Below are 24,968 nucleotides of genomic sequence, written 5' to 3'. Positions count from 1 at the left end.
TAAAGCAACACGCAACCTACTCGGAACAAGGGCGTACTATGATTTTGTATGTTAAGCCGAGGTGAACAAGTATGGTCTTTTCGGTCTCTCTCTGCGCATATTGTATACTCACCCTGATATCAATATTTGTATGTTACATATATACTTACTTGTGTTTTTTCGTTTTTCACGTAACATTCCAATACGACTGTTGATGCTAAACTGACACTCCGGTAGATTATGTTATCCACTGCTGACAGACGAATATAGACAAAATTAAGACATCGGATTTATAAAATAGACATGGCAATCCAAACTTGTTTACTTTCGACTGACATGACACGTTTACTGTGCACATGTTCTCAAAATATGACTACAAAGAATCAATGAATATTAAAATAAAAATAAAATTGAAATTATTGCGTGGGGTTTGTTTGTAGGATTTGTTAATTAAATCAATGAACATCATGCGGGAGGACTGCCGCATGTTACTCAAAGCAATAGGGGTAATTTGAGTAAAGATGCTTGTCCGTGGACACATTCAGCACAGCTGAGGATGGTCCATAGTTTATGATTCCTGAGTAACCGAGCATGATTAGAACTCTACATATTTTCTATGTTTGATTCAAGAACGCATTTTCAAATCTACTGGTATTGACTAAATGTATTACATTATATTATATCTGTGAAGTTATTAGTCACAACCACGCCTATACCTCAATCTTCTCTATTTCCGGTTTTTGCTAACACCTTACCATCATCGAGCAAAATCATTATTATTTCTTCTCATTTCTCATACAAGTAACTTTCTCCACAAAGACCTCTACAAGCACTGTAAAAAGTTATATTGGAAATATCTTATGACAAGCAGGCTAAATGAAGTGAGTACATGTACAAATGAATATGACTCTGACCTTGTAATGAAGGGTAACAACAATATTTATGCCAAGCGCCGTCTAGTGGCGACACATATATAAACGAAGATATATAACCTTGCCTCCTGCCATTCAAATCAATACTGTGGATCCAGACAAAGCGTGCATGTCTCGGCCTCTCACCAGCCTCTCCCCTTCTATATTGGACGGTATTCTCTTATTTCATCACATGTTTGTACACAAACGGAATACAGCTCACCTCTGTACCTCGATCTATATTGCCAATTATTCTTATAATGCCAGTATTCATACAATTAATCATATTTCGATATAACGCCTCCTGTTTATGTATAAGATAATATGATATATGTTTAAGTAAGGCAACTCGTGGTGCCCCTGTAAGTCTCGATATAACGTCTCTCATGAATATACAATTTACAGTGTACCCCTCTACTACCTCAAAATAATTTCAAAATTTAAATTATGCCTCGATTTGACGGAAACGAAACTCGATTGATTAACTGTCAAACAAGATTTGAATGTATCAGTTATAACTTTATCACAATCGATAAAGAAGTTGAAAATAAGACAATAGAAGTGATCAACTAAACAATTAACCGCCACATGATAAGTATAGTAGAATGGATATTACAAGGTATGCCTGTGTACACACCACAGATAAATAATGGATACCCTAGTTATTTTGTAGAAATACAAATGCATGTTACGCTTCTACCATAAAGGGCCTGCATAGTCCATTGATTATAAAAATCACACGGAAAATATTTAACGTACTTTCAAACAAACATGTGACTCAAAAGCTTACCTTCAGACGTGGTGAAATCAACATTTAAAAGAATGCAGAGGATTAGTCCTCCCAAATCAAGCATCATCCTCCACAGAGAGTTCGCCATTAGTCCAACAGGGATTAAGGATCACAAATGAAGTCCTGATCCTATCACATAGGCGCTTTAAAATCAAACGTTATAACGACCTTGATATCTCTCAAAAATAAACACCTTTGTACCGATTACACAGGGCTGGGTTGTTAAAACCGCACACAATGTCACTAGAATATCACAGAAGAAGGTGTCAGACCCAGCTCGTGCTCTAAGAGTGCAACATGAGCGTCACAAGTAGCCAATTGAGACACGGCCTTGTTAGCCAAGTCAGTCTCCAGAAATTCCACACTACTCCAATCTACAGCGAGGAGCCGTCGCATGAAAACTCACCACAAATATGACCCAGCTCGAGTGCTTTTCAACATAATAACAAGCAAAGCATCATACACAGTTTCCCTTTCACAACCGGAGTATAATAGCAAATTTAGGTTGAAGAACGTGTTCCACAACAGTATACACCTTACGCTCGTAAAAAGGTTCGACGCGGGAATTTTATTACTGGTCCGACTCCTGTAAAATAACTGTGTAAATTGCGTTAGAACAGTAATGACTTTCACAGATCTCTCATCAAAATATCTTCAAGTTTTTTTTCCAATATATCAAAATGCGATTCATTCATAGCCATGACCGCGAAACAGCGAGTTTAATGTCAGTTCACAAAATTGGATATCCCCTGGCCGACATTAATAATATTTAAGTCTTGATGTATTAGAAAAGCTTAATGTGCTCGCACCTGTTTTGTAGGAGACTTTAAACGTTGCCATTTCACATAAGATCGCAACCCCCTGGCGGAGCCATAAGGTTGCTGTTCAAAATTCTAGCGATAAATAACTACACTGTATATATATTCAATCTCTCTCAGTTTTTCTCTGAGATAAGGCTGTGCTCGCAGACTAGATGAACTCTCGCACCACGAGATTACGATGTACCAAATGTTTCTTACTTCCGGTACAGCACATGCCGTAACACTGCCGTAATCTCATCATCTCGCGACTCTATTTTTAGTTACCAACGATAAAACTTCTGATTGTTACTGCCAATGATATTGTCTACAAGGAACTGTGCTGATTTGAAGCGTATGTTACGGTCGAAAAAAATACACAATATTAATTACAACCGTCAGAAATCGTAACAAAACATATTGCTGTACGCAATAACATTGAATAAAAAATATATGTCTATACAATTATTACTATAATATTCAAACGTGAGAAGTAAATCTTTAAGGCCTGCTGCTGTTATGTGCTTTGTGTTTAAAGCATTATAATTTGAAAGAATATCAATTTTGACTACGTCATCTGAATATAGAGTTCTTACGACCTAACTGAGTATCACTTACAGTTATTACAAGTTGAAAAATTGAACAAGAATAAAATTAGTTTTCTTCAAATGGTTGAGGTTAAATTCGTTTTTAAGATACAAAAAACACTCGACATATTGTATGGATCCAACACACGGTATCGACTTTATTTCACTTAAATAGTCTGTCATATCTAATATGAATAACTGCAAAGCCATTTGGAGTGAGCGTAATATTTTAACTTGCGTATTTCATTGTTTAAATTGTTCGTTCGGTCTTTCCTGGGCTGCTCAAGCTACACTTGTTAATAATATATACATGTATGTATATATTAATACAGATGTACTGTAATGACGGAGACGGGACGGGTTTTTCGTGTAAGAGACGATATATTTCTTGTTCACGGAAAGTGACGAAAATTCCCGAAAGTTAAACCGGAAATCAAGTACATCGGAGAACACACGTACTCTGATCTTGAATGGTTGAAATTGTAATATTTCAACGAGATATTTGTTATTGGTGCTTCAAATTATTAAAGGATATGTTTGTTAAATTCATTTGAATTATCTAAGACTTTTAGTATGATAATTTCCACACGAAAGCTTAAAACGATATTTTGTAGGTCAAAATCATTTTTAAATCATTCAACGGGTCGACTGTCGTTAAACGTTGATCGTATGAGCAGCTTGTTGGTGTTCAATTACCACAAACAATACAATAAAGAGTTTGTTACGCTCGCAATAAGGACCACTCACGCACACAGAGACTTTTTTAAAGGTAACTGAATAATTCCATGTACATGCACTATGGAGCTTGTACCATTGGTAGCTACACCAAAGGCCTTTACAAGTTAATATTAATGATTCATAATGATAGTGATTTTCTTTAGTTCAGATTCGACTTTATATTGTTGCATTATCTCACATTGAAAAAAATGATGAAAACCTTATTTCAAATCGCCAAGGAATGCGTTCGGATTTTCATATCCTTGATTCAAATGTAATTTAACGTGCGGCACTGTTGCTGAAATTCTGATGTCTGTACACGCTACATGATATTTCACTTTATCACCTCGGTGCCATCTGTTTGATCGACAGCGTGGACGGCCAAAACTTTCCACGATGTAAATAGATTTGTATATGTATATAAAAATGTATATATACACACGTAATAAACACACAAAAATAGCTCCAGTTTTATCTAAAAACATTATCCGCAGGCAAAACGCAAATTCGTGATGTTTGGATGAGAGACTGTTTCAATCGCTAGATATGTAAAAAGATTAACTTTTCCGAATAACAGACTAGCATTGTGTTAAATAACAGTATGTAATTTTGAAGTTCCAGGTTTTCAAGCCAAAGTTTAAAGTGAAGATGTATTTTATTTTTTTTAAGTTGCCTTTCTTTACAACTAGATGCCATTAATACAAATTTTTATGTTTATCGTCTACACTCAGCGTTCAAAAGTACATAACAGTTATTTTTAGATAAGGATCTTCTATATTTTATTTCAGTTCTCTTTGTGACAGTATTCATTAGCCTAAAACCTGAATAAATAAAAACAGAAATTTAAAAGGAAAAAAAAACTGAAGGCTAACTTATCAACAAAATTGGTTTTGGTTGTTTCCTGTGTCTATCGCCCCTTGAGCAGTCAGACTTATTTTGAGGCGAGTACCAAAGCTTGTTGCTATCTCCCTGACATAATAAAAAAAATGGGAAACCATCACATGCCACCTAGAGCAGTAAGGGTAATGTAACTTGCATAAGTAAACACGATCACAAAATAGACTAGTCTGTTTCTCCACTTCCTTGGAACGGAAAATGCCACGACTAAGGAGCATCGAACCTCGGGTCCCTGTCCGAGGTTAACAATGAAGTCTCTCAACGTAATCGAACAATGCACCTCGGGTCCTCGTCCATGGTTAACAATGAAGACTATCAACGTAACCGAACCAATGTCCCTCGGGTCCCCGTTCGAGATTAACTCGGTGGTCTAACACCTTAATCGAACCATGTCCCTCGTGTCCCCGTCCGAGTCTAACACCTTAATCGAACCATGTCCCTCGTGTCCCCGTCCGAGTCTAACACCTTAATCGAACCATGTCCCTCGTGTCCCCGTCCGAGTCTAACACCTTAATCGAACCATGTCCCTCGTGTCCCCGTCCGAGTCTAACACCCTAATCGAACCATGTCCCTCGGGTCTTCGTCCGAGTCTAACACCTTAATCGAACCATGTCCCTCGGGTCTTCGTCCGAGTCTAACACCCTAATCAAACCATGTCCCTCGCGTCTCCGTCCGAGTCTAACACCCTAATCGAACCATGTTCCTCGGGTCTCCGTCCTAGTCTAACACCCTAATCGAACCATGTTCCTCGGGTCTCCGTCCTAGTCTAACACCCTAATCGAACCATGTCCCTCGGGTCTTCGTCCGAGTCTAACAACCTAAACGAAACATGGTCCATGGCATTTTTTCAGGAGTAGATGTCCAAGATTGATAAAAAAGATTGATAAAAAAATAGAAATAAAACAAATCAACAAAAAAAGGAAAAAAAAAAAAACAAAAACAAAACCACGAAAACAAGCCAAAGAAATGGTAATTTGATATTATGCAATACCACAATAAGACCGTAACCTTGTCTTGACAGTATCAATATTTTTATGGAAAAGCCGAGACAATTGATTTTATGGACATTTGTAAAGTTTCGAAATCCAAGTTAAACGATACATATCACTACCTTTAACGGTATTCCGAAAGGTTGTAATACTGAATGAAGCCCCATTGCCTGGCATTTCATCTCTTCAAAAATGAGTTGATGTATAGTTATGTTTTTTTTTTCTAAAACGTGAGTCACCTTCAATAGTATCATGAAAAATTTTATTTAAACTGTCTAGGTAATTATCTGTATGTTGGTTGCGTTAATGGCCTTCTGCATTATCAGATCATGAAACATTAAATGTTCAATCGTTTTTGCTGGCTGATATTGGCTTCCGTTCGAGTTCTTAACAGCAAAAAAATTCCAGACAGCGCGAGCGTATATTGTAATAAGTATAGATGATATTTGGTAGTGTGTAATATAGACATGTCTGTCTTGAAGGGCAACTCCATTCATAACAGTCTTAATTTTTTTCCCATATTGTGTGTTTATTTCGAGGAGAGTGGTGATGGAAAGGGAAACGTAACGAGTGAGTATGTTGTGTTGTCTTTCTGTCTTCGTTTATATACTTGGAAAGAAAACGCTGCCTACTCACAAGAGCACATAACTCTACATTACGCAGAGATGCAATGTACCACATCAATGTGATGATCTTAAGACGTGTTGTACGATTCAGCGATATAAACTGACCAGAAATAACTGTGATTTACGGTATGATGAATGACATCCAGCGCTTAATCATTACAGCACCATATCTGCATGTACACGTACAGCACTGTTGGCAATGACGATGGCTAAATGTCGAAATGGCTCTTTCATTTGACGGAAAACACTGCCGAAAATGAAAGATGAATGCTTCTTTCATTTTACAGATTACATACATAACATCATATTAAGAGCTACAACAGTTCAGCGCTTATGCTTGCGTCACAATGTTCCGATGGGCAAACGAAAAATGAAATGTTCAAATTCGGCTCTGACCGTAGAGTCATCGGACCATTCTTGAGAACTTCCTAAGCCATCGTGTGTTCGCCGGTGGAGTTTCTCAACCCCGGCATAATGTTTGTGCGCAATAACATGATCTTAAAAAAATGGCGAAAGATATTGTGAAGGTCCATTTCGAATTGAATTTGTGTGTCCATCGTGAGGAAATCATCTCGTGTAATTTTCGCGGTTAGTTCGTGTGCCGTCGGTTCTATTGGGCATTTTTGCCTTACGAAGACACTATGAAGAAAACAAGAAGCAACACAACACCGTGACGCCGTCACAATGCGGGCGTGTGGCCATTAAAATATAATGCGATGTCATTTGATGGTACCATCATATCGGCGAATACAACCTTATTTGTTTATCATGTATCAGGGTAACGTCGAAATATAAAACGCCAGTCATAGAGAATTTTCTTCAGTCAGTGCTGAGAATTTTAAACTAATGACAAATACCCAATATCAAGGTATTGGTTATGAAACGTTTTGGGGACCTAGGGTTAAAATGATTATTTTTGGATCTGGACATATATTATCTAACATTGTAAGAAATTTCAAATTTAGGAGAAAAGATCAAATATGAAAGTATTTATATGTTCTTTATTGGGATGGTAGGTCAAAGGCTTTTATACAATCTGTAGGTCACCATGGTTACCATGGAGACGTTTTCCGAACAAGATTTGCGAACGATATCCAGACGTCAAGACATTCAGACAAGGTGATTCTAGCAGACCCATAATGTGATATATATAGACATAAGCACTACAGATATTGAATCTGTAATGCTTAAGGGAAAACCTGGTTTTACCAATGGCCTTTAGATTTACACGTATAGAACTCTATATTTCTGTACTTTTGAAAGAACACAATGACAGGTGAAAATTTTCAATTTTTAAATTCTATAGTGCCTTTGACATTCACTTATGAAAAAATAAACAATATTGTATCAAACTGGAATGCACTTTTGCTCTGTATATTTTCTCGGTAATGAATAATTATCCGTGAATTTTAGTAATTAAGTTTTATTCGCCAGATTCAATCTTAAAATTCGAGTTCAGAAACACATATCTTTGAATCAATATAAGTTCCGAGGTTGTTTTCCAATCGCAAATGTACACATATGTATTTTGTGTATGTTTGATAAAGCTGAATATTGAATAAACATATGTTTAAACTAGACTAATCTAAATATCAAAATCAATGTTACAGTATCTTATTTCCTTTTGTTTCATTTAATAAGTGCGATCGATTAAAATGTGGAAATACTACTTGGCATATACGCAATCTACGCGGAAAGTTATGGTTTATGTGCATTTAAATGATAGAGGCGTATATACATAAATCTAGATCTGTGCTGAGTCACTGGGATGGTTCTGACAAATCACTTTGGAACAACCACTTAAAATTTCATTATGGATGAAAAATCCTATTGATAATTTCCCTTGTTATTTATGGAAACATATAAATTCATATTTTATACGGTCTCAGCCATCGTTGATAACCCACGGGCCTGAAGCTTATACACAGTGTGAGAGCGTCAAGAGCCGTGGGTTACTGACGATGGGTTTCAGCGCACGGTAGATGGATTTAATATCTAATTATGTCTTCAAATAAATGAATTCTACTTCATTCTTATACATAAATATTTGATATGGAAATGGTGATTTTAAGTAAGTGGAGTAGAACGCAGTGTTGTAATGGCATCCGCGATATCAGAGGGACTAGTCATACTGTTCTGAAGGTAGTAAATGACTACATATATAAAGCATTGATCAAAGCAAATCGCAACTGAGCATAACCATAGCAATATTCTGCTTTATGCAATGGAGGAAAAATATCTGCCTACAGAACAGTTATTTTGAAATAATATGGTAACCAATTACATTATTTTATCGTAAAAAACAGCCATGTTGTCCGACTGATAACGCCAGTTACGTTTTCCTGTTAGGGTAGATGTGTAATATGACATAGCATAGAACCGTTTCCTTTGCGACGTCATAATTTCGTGGCGTCATGCAAAATGTTTGCATTTTGATGTCACCGAAAAAATATATATTAAGATTTTCGACCATTCAAATTTTACACCATTTAAATGACTACTTTTGCAGGACGTTTGCATAACAAATCTATATATGTGGTTGACAGAATTTGACTTTCGATTATGATTTTTTTTTTAATTTAGATAAATTTCTATAAAATGAATAATTCAAAGACTCATCTGGTAGATAGTTTTATATACATGTATAAATGACAAATGGTGTAGAATCCGTTACGTAAATACAAGATAGTTTACTGCGGATATTTAACACTCCATAAAGGCGCTTAAAACTCATATAGACCAAAAAAGGGCTTTATTTTCTTCCCTGTATTTGTTTCAAAATTATCTCATCATAAAGAATTAATGCAAACAAAATAAAGACATTGACAATGACTATATAAAACAAATTTTTATTCCTTTCATGTCCATTCAACTCAAACACATAAATATATATGGAAAGATAGAGGACTCTGTTTTTAATTTACACATATTTAAGATAAACTTGTGGTATCTTAATTAATAATAATTTCAGTTCACCAGCTTTGACTTTCTGAAAAATAATCAGAGCTGATAATATATATCGCAATAATGCAATGCTTTCTGATGATTATTCTGTGTGAGAAAACAATCTCTGTTTAGATAAAATCAAATAAAATATGGGTTTTTTTTTTCAAAGAAATAAATCATTTGCACATTTGAATCACACTGATACCTTCTGTAATCATCAACACGACGGAAATGAGTCTGAGACCAAACTTGGGTGTTAGAAGCGTTTGTATAGTGCCTATGTAAATTGTATGCTTGATGAAACTAGTACAAACTACAAGAATGATATCATTAACATGGTTGTAAATAAATGATGATAAAAATGTAGATATTACCAAATTCAAGAACCGCAATCTTATAAGCAACGGTAACTCGCATTTTTATAATTTTGTACTTTTGAAATACCTGTTAAGCCGCGTGTCAAATAAAAGGAACGTTTTCTTTGGTTTCTGTTTTTGTTTTTTGTTTTTTTTGTTTTGTTTTAATGTGTGTGTGTTTGTTTTTGTTTTTGTTTTTTTAGCCCTTTATGATGTAACTGAAGGAGTATGGGCCTAATATCTTATTATTTTCCATGTGTCTTATGCGCATTATCCGGACAATGAAAACTTTCAATCTTGTGTCTTAAGTGTATCTGAATACCTATAGTATATTTCATATATACGATCACATTTAATATTAAAAAACACAAACTAATACATTTGCATATACATTTAGAAACCGTACATACACTCAGAATGACTGTAAAATAAATCTGCAGAAAAAAAACAACAGTACGTGGAGCAAGCCTTATACAACTCGTGGAAAAAAACAAAGCTTCAAATTTCAAACGCTTTGCAAAAGTATTACTTAACAAGAGCCCATAAGGGCTGTATCGCTCCCCTTGTTTCAACTTCCATTAATACTATTCAGGTGTTTGATATGAACTCGTTCGTCGATTACTTTTACCTTTCCTATTACAGCATATTGATGCTGTTGGTTAATACTAACAAGCCATAAATGTATGTAAATGAAAATTGATGCTGTTGGGTTCATTGGTTTGAAGACGATTTTTTTTTAGAAAATAATGTTTTTATTAGACAAGTGGAAATCCTTTACCCAACAACAGACTCTATGTCAGCACACACTAGATTGCAGGTAAAGCTAAAAATTTGTATCGAAGCATGTTAGCGTTAAATGACCATTTTCACATACAATTTCTCACAATTATATTTAAGTATAATTATTTACAAAAAATACAGTTATATCATAGACATTGTCTTATTTCTCTTTCATTCAGAAGTACGACGTAATATCATATCCATTCATTCTGTGTCATTCAGGAGCTTCGTCATTAGGACTGCCTTTCACACAGTTAATCATGTCCATACTTTTCCGGTTCCACTTGTACACAATATCCTCTCTCTGCCTGTACCGGAAGTCAGTGTTAAATTAGACCCTCCTCCTACATCTACACCTAACTATTTATAAGTAGTAGAATCATCTACACAGGGCGAACACAAATGAAGTTCAAATGAGCCTGTCTCCTAATCACGTGACACTATCCATCATACAAGCTCTCCGCTTACTTTCGGTTAATGTACGAACATCTTTCATGACAATGAGTTGTTTAAAACTAATATCGCTCGGAAGTTTATTCTAAGTAACTTTTGAGAAGCGATAAACATACGTTTAAAACTCCTGAAGCATGCACACTTCGATTATAAATGAAATTTCCTTTTTCGCAGTGCAAGAAATTTCGGAATAATGAATAATTCACTCAAATAAAATTACTGATAGTTCACCTTCTCAAACGAATGCCATTGATATTTTATAAAAAATATTTGAAATAAATTTAGACGGATATTGATGACGGATTACAAAATATCTAAATTCAATCCAATCCGTGAGTTGTTCGTTACATGTGATCAGTGGTACATGTGTATACCGGGCAGTGTGTCTTGTCACTTTAAACGGATTTATTCCAGTAAAATCTTTGAAATCGGTTTTAAAGCATTTATCGATACAATGAAATATTCAGAATAAACAACTGTCACGTGATCATACATGTTTAATATTTCATTTACCATGTTTTCTTGCATTGTTAAGCATTTCCATATCAAAGCTATGGTCGGACTGGAAACGTATACATGTAGCACGTGCAATAAAGGTTCTGATGGAAATATGTTTATTCCAATGTTTAGTGTGTTTGTCACGTGACATTCCTTGATAGATGCATAGCAAGTGTTTCTGTATGATAGTTTTTTTTAAAGTCAACTGGGCGAGACGACTGATTAAACTATTATATTGGCTTCATACTTTCTGCTTAATATATGAAGAATTAAACCCTTCTCACATCTAACATTCACACCAGACAAGGGTTAGAATATTTGGCACAATATATATGTACCGTGGTTGGAATAGTGAGGTACACATGTATAATTAAATCTTCCAGTTTTATTCAATCGCCCTGCATAGCGGGTGGTATCGAAGCCAAGGATAAAACGATAATACGAACGAACAGGACGCATCTAAAAGTAATGATGTTGGCTTCATTTCTAAATATAAAACACATGTGTATATTTATGAACCAGGCAAAAAGCATGGAAAGAGTTTTTCATTGAAAGAATTTAGTTTGATGCAGTCGCCTGTGGTGGTGTTTTCCGGAATCCAAAAGTTCACGTTTTATAGATTATATTGATAAGAGTGGACTTAGAGTACACTATTCTCACCAAAGGAGTACCAATGCTATAATAACAAGTAATACTGTACTCCCTGTCGTCTTAGTTGTTGATGATGAATTCGGACCACCCAGGGGAGATTCTGAAAACAAAATTAATTCAATAAGAAATTAAATCACTGTTTTCTCAAATATAAAAAAAATTACAATGCTTTACCATTATAGAGAACTGTATCAACCATCATTTTTTTTTAAATTCCAGATTCATTGAAAGAGTCGCACACTAAAGAACCTTTCCTCGGGGGTAAATGCCACGAAATCTCGATTTAAAATAAAAATTAAGATTATAAATAAAACATCAGCATTACATCTGTAGTTCCCCTGAGTAGGGATCGGATATACATGTGCAGTACTTCCTCGTTTGTTTTGAATTCCTATGCTCCACATTTGCTAATGATTGATATATATATATATTTGTCTGATATAGTGAGCGGATAGGATCAATACCTGTTCCCATTTCGTTGCTTTTAGGGGAGGTCGCTTTGATCTCCTCGGCTGGGTTGTGAATGTTGTCTTTTTTTATCGTCGTTGTTTGAGGTTGGATTGTCGTCGCTGGTTTAGGAGTCGTCGGTGGTAGGGTTGTCGTGGGCGTTGTCGGCGCGATTGTTTGTTCTATCGTCGTTGTTTGTAACTCTATAAGCTCTGTAATTAGTGAAGTATCAATTAAAATGATACAATTCTAAAACGTGTCGTTTTCAGAAAACAATATTTTGTTATTACTCTAAACTTTGTATGATGAAAGAATTTGAAATAATGTCTAACCCGATGCATGAAAATAATTCATCCCTCGTACAAATACTTGTTTTCTGTCAACATTAGCTATCAATTTTCATGACGTCACATTGTTGTTGTAAACAATCAAATAAAGGTAGATATAAAAAATAAAAAAATTAGAACAATATTTATTAAGGTAAAACTAAAGCACATGAAAACGTGGAATAATTGGGAAAAAATTAAGATGCTGAAATTCAGGGGAGATAATTCCACTATACTTACGGATTAAACTGGAACTGCTGTTTGCTGAGTTAACTGCCTCACATAGGTAACCGCCGAAGTCGTCCGAAGTGACAATGTCTATTCGGAGTGTCATTATCCATGTGCTTTCGTTCAACTCTGTTATATCGGCTGTTGAATCCTCAGAAGAGTCTTCTTTTCGCCAGGACATCTGGGGTTGAGGACGCCCCTTTACTGTACAGTTGATAGACACCATTTCGCCTTGGACGAATTCATACTCTGAAGATTGTACCGAAACCGTGGGCGAGTCTAAATAAATAAGGAAGAAAGAAAGTAGGTTAGTAAGAATCATTGTACAAACACGTATTTGTGTTTACAATTGTCTGACATTGCTGCAGTGTAATTTTTCCAAAGTTAGTTGTGTGTTACTAGCTCACGAACTGTCAACGGCGTGGGAACATTGTAAGTAATGTAACCAGATTGAGTTTTCTGTCCCTAACTACAAAAACGAAAATTGAAAATAATACGGTATTAGCATTGAACTGTATTCAATTCAATTCATATGGCCGACCTGGAAATGTAAACGCAACTACTATAGTAGAGACAGTTTGAAGACAAGAAAATGTAAAGACGAAAGACTAAATAATCATATTGCCTAAAAATGGTACTGCCAATTTAGACAGGGGGTTCGGACAGGAGGCTTTTATGCTTTAGAGAGGGTGTTTGACGAGGCAAGGTTACTAAGACAATAAAAGTAATTGTTATAGAAATCGAAGGTTAGATAAGTAAAAAGTTGACACTGAACAACCATACATGTCACCATGACAGTTTGTCGGGTAAAAGAGTAGAATTCAGTATTGGAAATTGAGTTGAAAACGAGACTACAGACTGCTTTCCAATTATGGTAACGGGTAATACATGTATGAACTAGCATTGCTTTACATGAAAAAAAAACATCAACTGAGCAATAATTTACATTTAGTTTTGTGTCAGTATACAGAGAGTGTCAGGTTGGACAGGTTACTGATATAGACAAAAGGTCGGACTTACATTCTACATCTATCTGTATAGAAAGTGTGTCGGACCCGAGAGGATTTTCAGCGAAACATGTGTACGTTCCGGCATCTGATGCTTGTACATTGGTCAATGTGACTGTCCCTGGACCTATTTCTGTAAAATAAACAAGAGTGAGTTTGTCAAGTCATATTCTACATCCTGTAAAATTGATATTCTATTTGATAAAATGTATATTGCCATTTTTGTCCTCGTTTTTGTTCCGTCATACTGAGAATTCCAATACAGGATAGAAGATGATTTGACCACGACTGGAGCATCTCGGCATATTTCGACGATATTCGGTTTCTACCTAGTACTTATCAAACAGAATTTTTTAATAAATGTGAAATATCTGTCATATAACGTACCAGTCTGTCCGTCGTTCTTACTCCATGTCACTGTTGGAGTGGGTGTTCCGGAGGCGAAACATTCCAAATCAATTTCTGTGCCTTCTCTTACGATCATATCCCTGCTAGACTGTTCTATGATGATTTCGGGTGAACCTTAGAAAATACAAATCATTTCAATCAAATTTATTCTCAATGCTGTATTATCACAGTGATTCACTACGGCTCTTGTTTGCATGTATTATAGAGTAATATGTGCCATATCAAGGGAGAAAACTCCACCACAAACGTTGTGGTAAATCGGCTTCACGGAGCTGTTCCAATGTACCGAGACATTCGACAAATCTGACTTTTTTCAAATTTTCGATTACCAAATGTATATACCATCTATTATTTATTCACAGCTACCGCTTCCCATCGGTACCATCATCGTACACATTCATTCTGTTGGTTTTATTGTCACAGAATTAAAAAGGTATTCTAAAATTCCCATCCATAACTCTGTTAGCCGAAAACGCACATTCGAAAAAGTGATATTTTATTTAACAGAAGGTTCTGAATTTGAACCTCATAAATGCAATTACATAAATATATATATAGCATCGTAAGGTATTAATTAAAATATATTGTGTAACTAAATGTAATCGACATATAAAGACACATGACTTATAAATCACGTGACTTACCTAACGGAAAGACGGTGATATTATGTAAAGCTGTTCCGTGCGCGTTTTCAGCTTCGCACGTGTAAACCGTATAGTCCATACGGTCAATATTTCTGATGAGGAGAGCGGAAGTGACCACTCCGTCCAGTGGTTCTACGTAGTTGGTGGTTTTGAATTTCCAACTGTCGATTAATCGCTGACCGTTGATATACCACTTCATATCGGGAATTGGGCTTCCCTCTGCCGTACATTCTAAAGTCGAGTCTCGTCCCAGATACTGACCCATATTTCTCATCATAGTCTGGATTTCAGGGGCATCTGATATCAGAAAAAAAAGTTTTGGACATAAAAACATATATGAAAGCCACTTTCTGCAATTTCGATTTTGTCTCTTTTTCCTTTTTCCAAAATGCACTAACCACAATATACACACACGTTACTGGTTGCTAGAGAGCAGAGCGCAACGCGCATACAGGCACTAATGCAAGGTTTCGCGGAAATATGCCATGTTATAAAGAAATATCAGATCACTTGATTTTGAATGATAGCTTAACGTAGAATAATGATATGCATTCGAGTTTTCATAAATATTCACTTTTTCAAATTCAAACATGTTTATTTCCTTTTGACAAAACAAGACCGGACACAGATTTCACGAAAAAAAAGCCTTTTTCGTGACCCAATAATTCCAAGAATTCATCTTCACATACGTACATAGCACATCAACTGTGATGTTTTTAGAGGCACTGGGTTCGATACCGTTCGAGGCATGGCAGATATACTCGCCCGCGGAATGGCGATCTATTTGTGGAATGTTGAGAATGTTTCCAGTCTGTTCCAGACCTGTAAGTAGGTAAAAAAAAACGATAATCATTTCGATTTCAAAGAACCAGCGATGCGTTATGCGATATCTTAGTAAAAAAGCAAATATGAAGTTCTTAATTTCGACAAACAATAATGTATTATGTGTCACATATCCATCTCAAATCTTTCTTTTAGCATTGGAGACAGCTCAATCTATATACAACATTCAGTTTTACTTACGCTCCCTGACTAAATCTTGGTGATCAGCACCGGAAACTCGTCGATACCACGTGATATCCGGCTTAGGGTTGCCTGTCACGTGACATCTTAGAGTTACGTCATCCATTTCGGAAACTGCCATATTGTTACTAGTCATTTGGCTGTCTATGGAAGGCGAAACTGAAAAGGGACAGAGTGAGAGAGATTGGAAATACATCTATTTATATCTAAGTGAGATCTGTGTAGTGGTCATAGAACTGCATGCTAAAATGCATGTTCAGATCAATAGAAGTACCATCTTGATCAGGAACACTTAAGGTTGATGTGAAGAAAAGGAGTCAAGATTTTTCAAATAGAAATAGCGATCTAAACATCTTAGAATTATATGCTGATACTGATTTTATGCCATGGGCAACAGCTCAGAAATAACATCTGATTGTTTCATGTTACGAACGTAGAACATCCTTCGTGCAGTTTTTTTTTTTAATCATAAACAAGACACTATTATATTTGTTTATTAGAAAGGTAAACTGCAAGGGAAATACGGTAACTTGTTATACACAAAGTCATGTGATTATCCGCAACATCAAAATCCATTTTAACTGTCTCTCTTTATTTCTTTCTATATTTCCATCAGCACTAAAAAGGTAGATTGCTCATGAAAAACATAATTCCATTGTTAATGCCTTGGGAACATTAAAGTCCCAAGTGTAAGGAAAGACAACTTTTGTATAAACGATTTATTAGAGCGAGTGATCTCCCCTTACCTAGAACGATAAGGCTGATTTGTTTTTCCAGCACTGGAAAGGAGTTGACGACACATCTATAAACCCCCTCGTCTGTTGACTTCACGTTGTTGATGACGAGACCCCAATCCTTGTCATAAGCTCGTTCAAGACTGTACCGCGAATCCGGTAAGATAATCCTATCATCTATGGTTATTGCTACGTTGTACTGGGACATCCACATCACCTGTTCACAGGTAAAATAATATGATCCACATCACTTGTTCACAGGTATAATAATACAATCCACATCATCTGCTCACAGGTAAAATAATACAATCCACATCACCTGTTCACAGGTAAAATAATACAATACACATCATCTGCTCACAGGTAAAATAATACAATCCACATCACTTGCTCACAGGTAAAATAATACAATCCACATCACTTGTTCACAGGTAATACAACACAGGTAAAATAATACAATCCACATCACTTGTTCACAGGTAAAATAATACAATCCACATCATTGCTCACAGGTAAAATAATACAATCCACATCACTTGCTCACAGGTAAAATAATACAATACACATCACTTGTTCACAGGTAATACAACACAGGTAAAATAATACAATCCACATCACTTGCTCACAGGTAAAATAATACAATCCACATCACTGCTCACAGGTAAAATAATACAATCCACATCACTTGTTCACAGGTAAAATCAATCCACATCACTTGTTCACAGGTAAAATATACAATCCACATCACTTGTTCACAGGTAATAAATAATACACCACAATACATACAATCCACATCACTTGTAAAATAATACAATACACATCACTTGTTCACAGGTAATACAACACAGGTAAAATAATACAATCCACATCACTTGCTCACAGGTAAAATAATACAATCCACATCACTTGTTCACAGGTAAAATAATACAATCCACATCACTTGTTCACAGGTAAAATAATACAATCCACATCACTTGTTCACAGGTAATACAACACAGGTAAAATAATACAATACACGTCACCTGCTCACAGGTATAATAATACAATCCACATCACTTGTTCACAGGTAAAATAATACAATCCACATCACTTGCTCACAGGTAATACAACACAGGTACAATAATACAATCCACATCACTTGCTCACAGGTAAAATAATACAATCCACATCACTTGCTCACAGGTAAAATAATACAATCCACATCACTTGTTCACAGGTACAATAATACAATCCACATCACTTGCTCACAGGTAAAATAATACAATCCACATCACTTGTTCACAGGTAATACAACACAGGTAAAATAATACAATCCACATCACTTGTTCACAGGTAATACAACACAGGTAAAATAATACAATCCACATCACTTGTTCACAGGTAAAATAATACAATCCACATCACTTGTTCACAGGTAATACAACACAGGTAAAATAATACAATCCACATCACTTGTTTACAGGTATAATAAAACAATCCACATTACTTGTTCACAGGTAAAATAATACAATCCACATCACTTGTTCACAGGTAAAATAATACAATCCACATTACTTGTTCACAGGTAAAATAATACAATCCACATCACCTGCTCACAGGTAATACAAGTACAAAGGTATAAGTACAGGTGAAAGATACCGGGCGAACTCTAGGAAAAATGATAGGTAAGGAATACAGGCAAACATTTCAAGAAAAAAGGAGAGTTACGAATACTGGTAAAAACAATAAAAGCACGTGTTAAAAAAGTTTTTTTTTAAATCCTTATAAGACTTGATATGGTTTCATATACATACATATATGTCAATCAACTCATCCATTGTTTTATATTTTATGTTTTCGATTCAGATAGAGATATAGGAATTTGTTACAAAAAGAAAAAAGAAAAAACAGGTAAAACACTACAGGTAAGATTTCAGGGGTTAAAAAAGGTACAGATCAATGAACAGTTGTAGTAAATTGGTCCATCTATCTAAAAGGAAGAAAGGTTAAAAAGATGGAATAAAGGAAATATATGATACAACAATAACTTAGCTAACAAAATCAATTACAAAACAAGACACAATAAGACTGGATACAAGTACATACAAATTGTATTTAAAATGTAGATGTAACGGCTGTTCATATGCAACACCAGGTTATCTGGTTTTATCGTTTGGATTCCGAGAACAATGATAAAAAGAATATATGGAAAACACAAATAAATAAATAAATAAATAAATAAATAAATAAATAAATAAATAAATAAAGTATGTAAAGGTATTCAGTGATACGTGATATTTTTTAAAGTATTTTTTTGGAAACAAATATGTACATGTAAGCTTCTTAATATCCTTGATACGTAATGGTTAGGTATTTCTGTTGACTCGGAGATAAACGTTAATATATGCCTTTAGATCTACAGGTACATGTGAACTCTAAATCTACGTACCCTGTGTGTGCCCAGATTATTGATGCTACAAGGAAGCGTGACAGAGAAGCCTCGTTTGGCCGTGATGTTGAGGGGTGTGGTTTCAAGGGCGGGGCGAGCTGGAAAATAAAAGTACAAATTGCTATTTTAAGTCATTCTACATATGTAATTAAAGACCAGATAGTAGACACATAAATGTATAATTCCTTGTAAATTTATTTACCATGTACATGTCAAGCACATCCAAATTTTAAAATATATATCGAGACATTCTTATTTTGATTTGATATGTTCATGCATGTAATGTCAATGTTTGATCTTCACAGTTACAAAACATTATTGATATAAAGGGAGATCTCTCGTGTGAACGTGACTGCGTGTACATGTCCTGAAGGTTAAGCGAATCTCCGCCGCGGTTCTCTTTCACACAGAACAGTTAAAAGCTAAATAGATAATTTTGTGTCTGTTTTTATGGAACATGGTTACAGGTTTAAGCGATGGTCGACAAACATATCATTTAGCAATGATGTGATATTGTGAATGATATACACACCTGTCTACTGTATACATAAACGTCATATCCGGATATCCGGGCAATATGTCAACAACACCACATTTGCTGTTATCTGTAGTTTCTTAACAATTAGTTCCCTACCTCAGGCGGTGGGGATGGGGATAGGGGTGGGGATGGGAGGGCATTTGGTTATCCTCTCTAACCCTACGTCCGTCATTGTGTCAGAATTGGTCAATTCTAGTGCCTCCTTTCAGAGATTTATTTTCAAAGTCAAGATCACAGATACTATTTTTTTAAAGATCATTGTCTGCACTCTAGTACCTCAATTGCTTGAGTGATTCCCATCAAACTTCACACATTCATGAAGCATCAAATTATCTTGGACAAATTTGAGTTTTCAGTGTTTCTGGGTTTCTTGTACAGAGATGTTGGGATCGGTAGGGAACCTGTATTGTTCCAGCTATACTCGGTATACTTGCTGATTTTTATTATATCTGTTACCTAGAATGTATCCCGGGACATAAGTAAGCGGGAGCAGTACTTCAAAGTTTGATAAAACTTTAGGAGCATTTACCAAAGGAAGACATTTCATGGGAACATCATGTCTAATTTCAATTGAAAATATGAGGGCAGACAAACTAACAATTTATATTGTAACTACAGCTGTAATGCCACAGCTCGTATGATGATCTATAACAAGTGGGTGGTATAGAATTCTGAGTATAGCTCTTCTGAACTCCGACACTGTGACGTACCACCCTAATGCACGGTATATATATCTATAACAACCGGAAACGAATACCTGACATGCATGTATTAAAACAAAACAAGGAAAAATGGACACCAAACATCTGTTGTAGTGCAGATCACTTCACTCTCCGTGCTTCTTCCTGTTTTTCTTCTATCAGAAAAAGGGTTATTTTAAGAACATTATATTGGCACCTTGGGAATATTGGTTATTATGACCAGATTCTATCTCACTTGAGACATTTTTATAGAATGTGTTTTTAAAAGAAAACTGATTATCCCTTAAACTAATTATAGGTCCCAATCGAGACCTTGACTTCTCTTGTCCCTGTGCTCTGAACGCACATACAAGACGACATTCTTGAAATGGTTGGTTTTAGCAGAAACTGATGAGGAATACCTGTATCACTCGTATTCACTCTAAATAGCATTAGTACTCGTGCCATACTTCATACCAGTACACGTGGGGCCATGTGTTCTACGTCAGAGCGCGTGTCTGGCATTCAGGGGAGGCAATCGATATTTAATTGATGTTGTCCAAAGCGAATTACTAAACTGATACACTGGATAGCATATTCAATTAAGAGTGCATCGAATTACTAAAGTAGACATTAATTGTAAGTGTCAGATGGTTCTGAAGACGAAGATTTATACCACACGTACTGCTATCGATATAAATGTCTGGTACAATGTCCATATTTGGATCTTTAAATAACTTTCTCCGAGGTGTTGATTTCATAAATAAACAAAACAGTATCAACATCCTATCTATAGTATTACTTTGTGTAACTCAGTCGGTAAATGGCACTGTAAACTCAGCAGGTCATCCGCGGCGAGGTATAGACCCGGGGTAATTAGTGTCAGCTATGTATAATTAGCGTTTACTCATTTACATAACACTGACTGTACAAATATTTATCAATACGTAAATGTATAGCTAGGGTACATTTCTTGTACCGTAAAGGGGAACGGATGTGCTCATCGCCAATCTGTAGAAAATCAAAGCGTTTTACATATAGCGTAGAGATATCGGTGTGGTACAGATGTGTGACTAATTTCACATAAAAAAATAGGGGGGGGAAAGAAACTTGCGAAGGACAATGGTATCTTTATACATCCTTACAAGTATAAAGATACACAAGAATCAGATACCGTGGGATAGGATGTTCACAAGCAGGTCTACAGTTAATTTGAAAAGAAAACCCAAACATTTATCTCCAGAAAAAAATAGATTCAACAGTATTGTGCATCTTGTCGTCGTGTGGCATATCATGTCTTATCCAACACATGCTTCAGTCATATCGTTTTAACATTTAAAAAAAATCGCCGGTTCAAAGTTTTGTGTAAGTAAGACATAGGGTTGTAAGTCCAAGGCTTATATCAATACATCGAAGGGTCGCCACGGTGAACACTTCGATCATTAGGGAACCTTGTTGGTGATTTGTTAGTGACCCGTGACCCGACGTTGCCCGCCTAACCCCTGAAGGCGCAAATCATCGACAGGCCGTTTTAAGTAGCCACTTAATACATGTTAAGTAGCTTGTGATAAGGGTTTAGACCATGGGCGCTCTCGGAGAGTGAAGGACATTATACGTGCTTACATAATCTATGATCCATATACATAGTTGATATTGTACCGTTTAGTAGGCTTACACCAATAAATAGACGATGAAAGCAATATCATAATGACATTTTGTGAACTTAAAATTCGAGGAAACAGGTTCAAAGACACGGGAGCCAAATGACGGAACGTAATGAGCCCATAAAGTTCTGTCAATGAATCTTTTTGGTGGAATATGGCACCGTGACCGAATTCACTGTAATTAACCCCATGCCTTGTCACCAAGTGCCCTAGTCAAGATAACGAAATTCCAATGTTTACAGAAAAAAATAACTTTGTATATTTCAGCTCTAATGTACTTCGTGCCGTTGCCAATAGCAGCACCATAAAGCGGTAGATTTTTAATTTTATTTTCGAAGCAATTTTAAGATTAAACTTTCAGTAGGCGTGAGAAAGTATTGCGAGTATGACATAACTACACAGTGTGTTGGTACGTCCCTCCGCCACCGCCAACTGCGCACCCTTGGGAAAATAAGAAATTTTAAAGCGACTTGCCTTCACAGATGTCAACGGTGCACGCTGGAATTCTAATATGCTAAACACTGTAACGAACACCACATGTTCCGGAATTAATGACAGACATTTTGAAGATCACTCGAAAATGTTACACGGTATGCTTTGAGACGAACGATAATGCTCACTTGAAACGCCTGGAATGTTCAATGCTCTATATTTGACATAAATGATAAATAGTTAACGTCAGTTATTTCCCAAGACATGCTAAAGGACAAATTGGTTTTACATCCCGTCAAGGTAGCAAAGCTTACAGATATTTCTGTTACAATTTTTATAGCCTTCTGCAAGCACTCACTGTCGGGAAGTTTGTCTTTTTGATGTGTGACAATATATGTATTGTATTGATTTAATTCTTTTGAACATATTCAGTGTTGACGTTTTGATTTCAAGTTCCTTTATGCAATCTAATAGCTTTTATTTCAACAGAGATGAAGGTTATCAGCGACCTAAAAGGATTTAGAAAACATCACATAAAATTTTATAAGCCAATCTTATACACTAGCAGAATATAGATTTTGCAAAAGCCTTTCGGAAATCTTCCAACTAATTTTGTGATACTATATCGGGATTATAAGACAAATTGGTGGATACTTAAAAGCCAGATAGGAAAGTGGTACCTTAAAACACGTTATATATGTTTATAGTCGATCAAAATAACTCACACCTACAACAGTTCATGGGTCAAAGCTGGATTACTTTTTCTACAGAAATGTGTGAATTTCGTATTGGTGATTGGGGTTATCTTCCAAGCGTCTGTAAAATGTTGATGTTATTACGACCTCTTCCTGAAACTTCGACGTCAAGGTCGAAGTCAAGGTCGGCGAAGTCTAGACATCAATGCCAAGGTCAAATGGTTACATTTTTTAAGATCACGAAAGTATTCACATAAGTAAATAATCACGACTCGTAGTTACCTTGTTTTGCGTAATTGGGATAAACAGAAAGTGTTTAACGAAAGAGTATACAATTAACATGCTGTTTCGATGACATTTAACGAATTCCATGAGATGTGTACATACACAGGGTACATATATATATATATATATATTGTATATATATCAAACTGACAGATGAAGATTGCCCGTCCTTGGCATGTGGTACATACAAATGACGTTCTTTTGTAGGAATTTCAGTGTCAATAGTTGTTACTATTGCATATACACCGATCACTGCAAGGCAGACACCGCAGTGCAATTTTCATATATATACAAGTATTCTTTGTAGGCCGAGACGCAATTGGCATTATGTGAATAACTAAATTCCCACATTAGCAAAACATAATTAATATTATTCAATATTCATTAATATATGATATCGGTGTTTATTAATTACTAAGATTTTATGAATTGAACATCCACAGTTTAACAATAATTTGAATAATTATTGGACACGTATGCAAAACATATCCAAACGATGTTCTGTAATTTTTGTTAAAAGAATAAAAACAAAATGTTCTTAAAATGTTTGATAAATTTTGTTTCAAATTTCAATTTTTTCTCTCTCTTCCTCTTTTATATTTTGGGCAAACCTCTACGACTCCAGACAAAATCAACAAAACAGAATACACTAATATACAAGACTGTGCGCTTATGACATAAGGTTTTTGTAGGTAAGCGAAATACTTTACAATTGGTTGGCATTTTATTAAGATCCAACACTTAACGTTAAAACTACCCAGGAGCTGGCCTTTGTTACGATGAATTTTTATCTTAACAAAATTATACTTAAGTAGTCTACATGGCGGCGAAGATGTATATATTTTCTGATATTCAGCAATAGCTGACAGAACCAGATGATAACACACCCCTCTATTTACGTTTGTAAAGTGGCAGTTATTTCTGTAAGTTTACGTATTGTTTTTGTCACTTAAGCTATGTGTGTGGCGGAACACAACATCATTTACAAGGGAACTGCAACCCCGGAACTACAAACGCCAGCCAGTCAGATATTGTGATAAATGAGAGTAATTGCCACATGAGCCAATCAGATAATCCGTTACATCAGTTTACGTCAGACCATAGAATGTCAACACTTTGTTGAGTGGTTTGATCCACCTAATTTAGCCAGCATCTGAGCTTGTTACATTGCTCTCACACATGCCTGACAGCGATCCAATGAAAAACGTTGTTACATCTAGGTTTTCTTCGTTTAGATTTGGGAATAAGATGCGAATATTTAAACCATTGATAATTCAACATAAATGCATATGAATGTAATTAATTTCTAATTCCACTAAGAGGAAAGGTACTAGATGATAGTATATATGCATTGCATCTATACAGTATAAGATTTCTTTCAATTATTAAACGTTTCTGGGATGGTATCATATGGGTCTGTATCAGTTAAACTAAAGATATGAAAACCGAACT

At 35.6% G+C, this 24,968-nt stretch overlaps 1 protein-coding gene across 1 annotated transcript in view; it reads right to left on the bottom strand.

The window, feature by feature from the left end:
- Window positions 1-9,122: 9,122 nt before the first annotated feature.
- Window positions 9,123-24,968, bottom strand: part of LOC132555513 (hemicentin-1-like) — a 61,171-nt gene continuing 45,325 nt past the window's right edge. The window contains exons 9-18 of the mRNA XM_060219862.1: window positions 19,223-19,320; window positions 16,807-17,011; window positions 16,061-16,219; window positions 15,731-15,859; window positions 15,038-15,334; window positions 14,373-14,507; window positions 13,999-14,118; window positions 12,991-13,257; window positions 12,442-12,636; window positions 9,123-12,077 (exon numbers count right to left, since the gene is read on the bottom strand). Of these exons, the coding sequence (XP_060075845.1) occupies window positions 11,983-12,077; window positions 12,442-12,636; window positions 12,991-13,257; window positions 13,999-14,118; window positions 14,373-14,507; window positions 15,038-15,334; window positions 15,731-15,859; window positions 16,061-16,219; window positions 16,807-17,011; window positions 19,223-19,320 (1,700 nt within the window). The 3' untranslated portion in view covers window positions 9,123-11,982. The remainder of the gene's footprint in view (window positions 12,078-12,441; window positions 12,637-12,990; window positions 13,258-13,998; window positions 14,119-14,372; window positions 14,508-15,037; window positions 15,335-15,730; window positions 15,860-16,060; window positions 16,220-16,806; window positions 17,012-19,222; window positions 19,321-24,968) is intronic.

Source organism: Ylistrum balloti, unplaced genomic scaffold (assembly GCF_031769215.1).
Source record: "Ylistrum balloti isolate Yb309-2 unplaced genomic scaffold, AGI_CSIRO_Ybal_v1 Utg370502, whole genome shotgun sequence".
NCBI lineage: Eukaryota > Metazoa > Mollusca > Bivalvia > Pectinida > Pectinidae > Ylistrum > Ylistrum balloti.
This window is presented reverse-complemented; position numbering and strand designations above follow the sequence as displayed.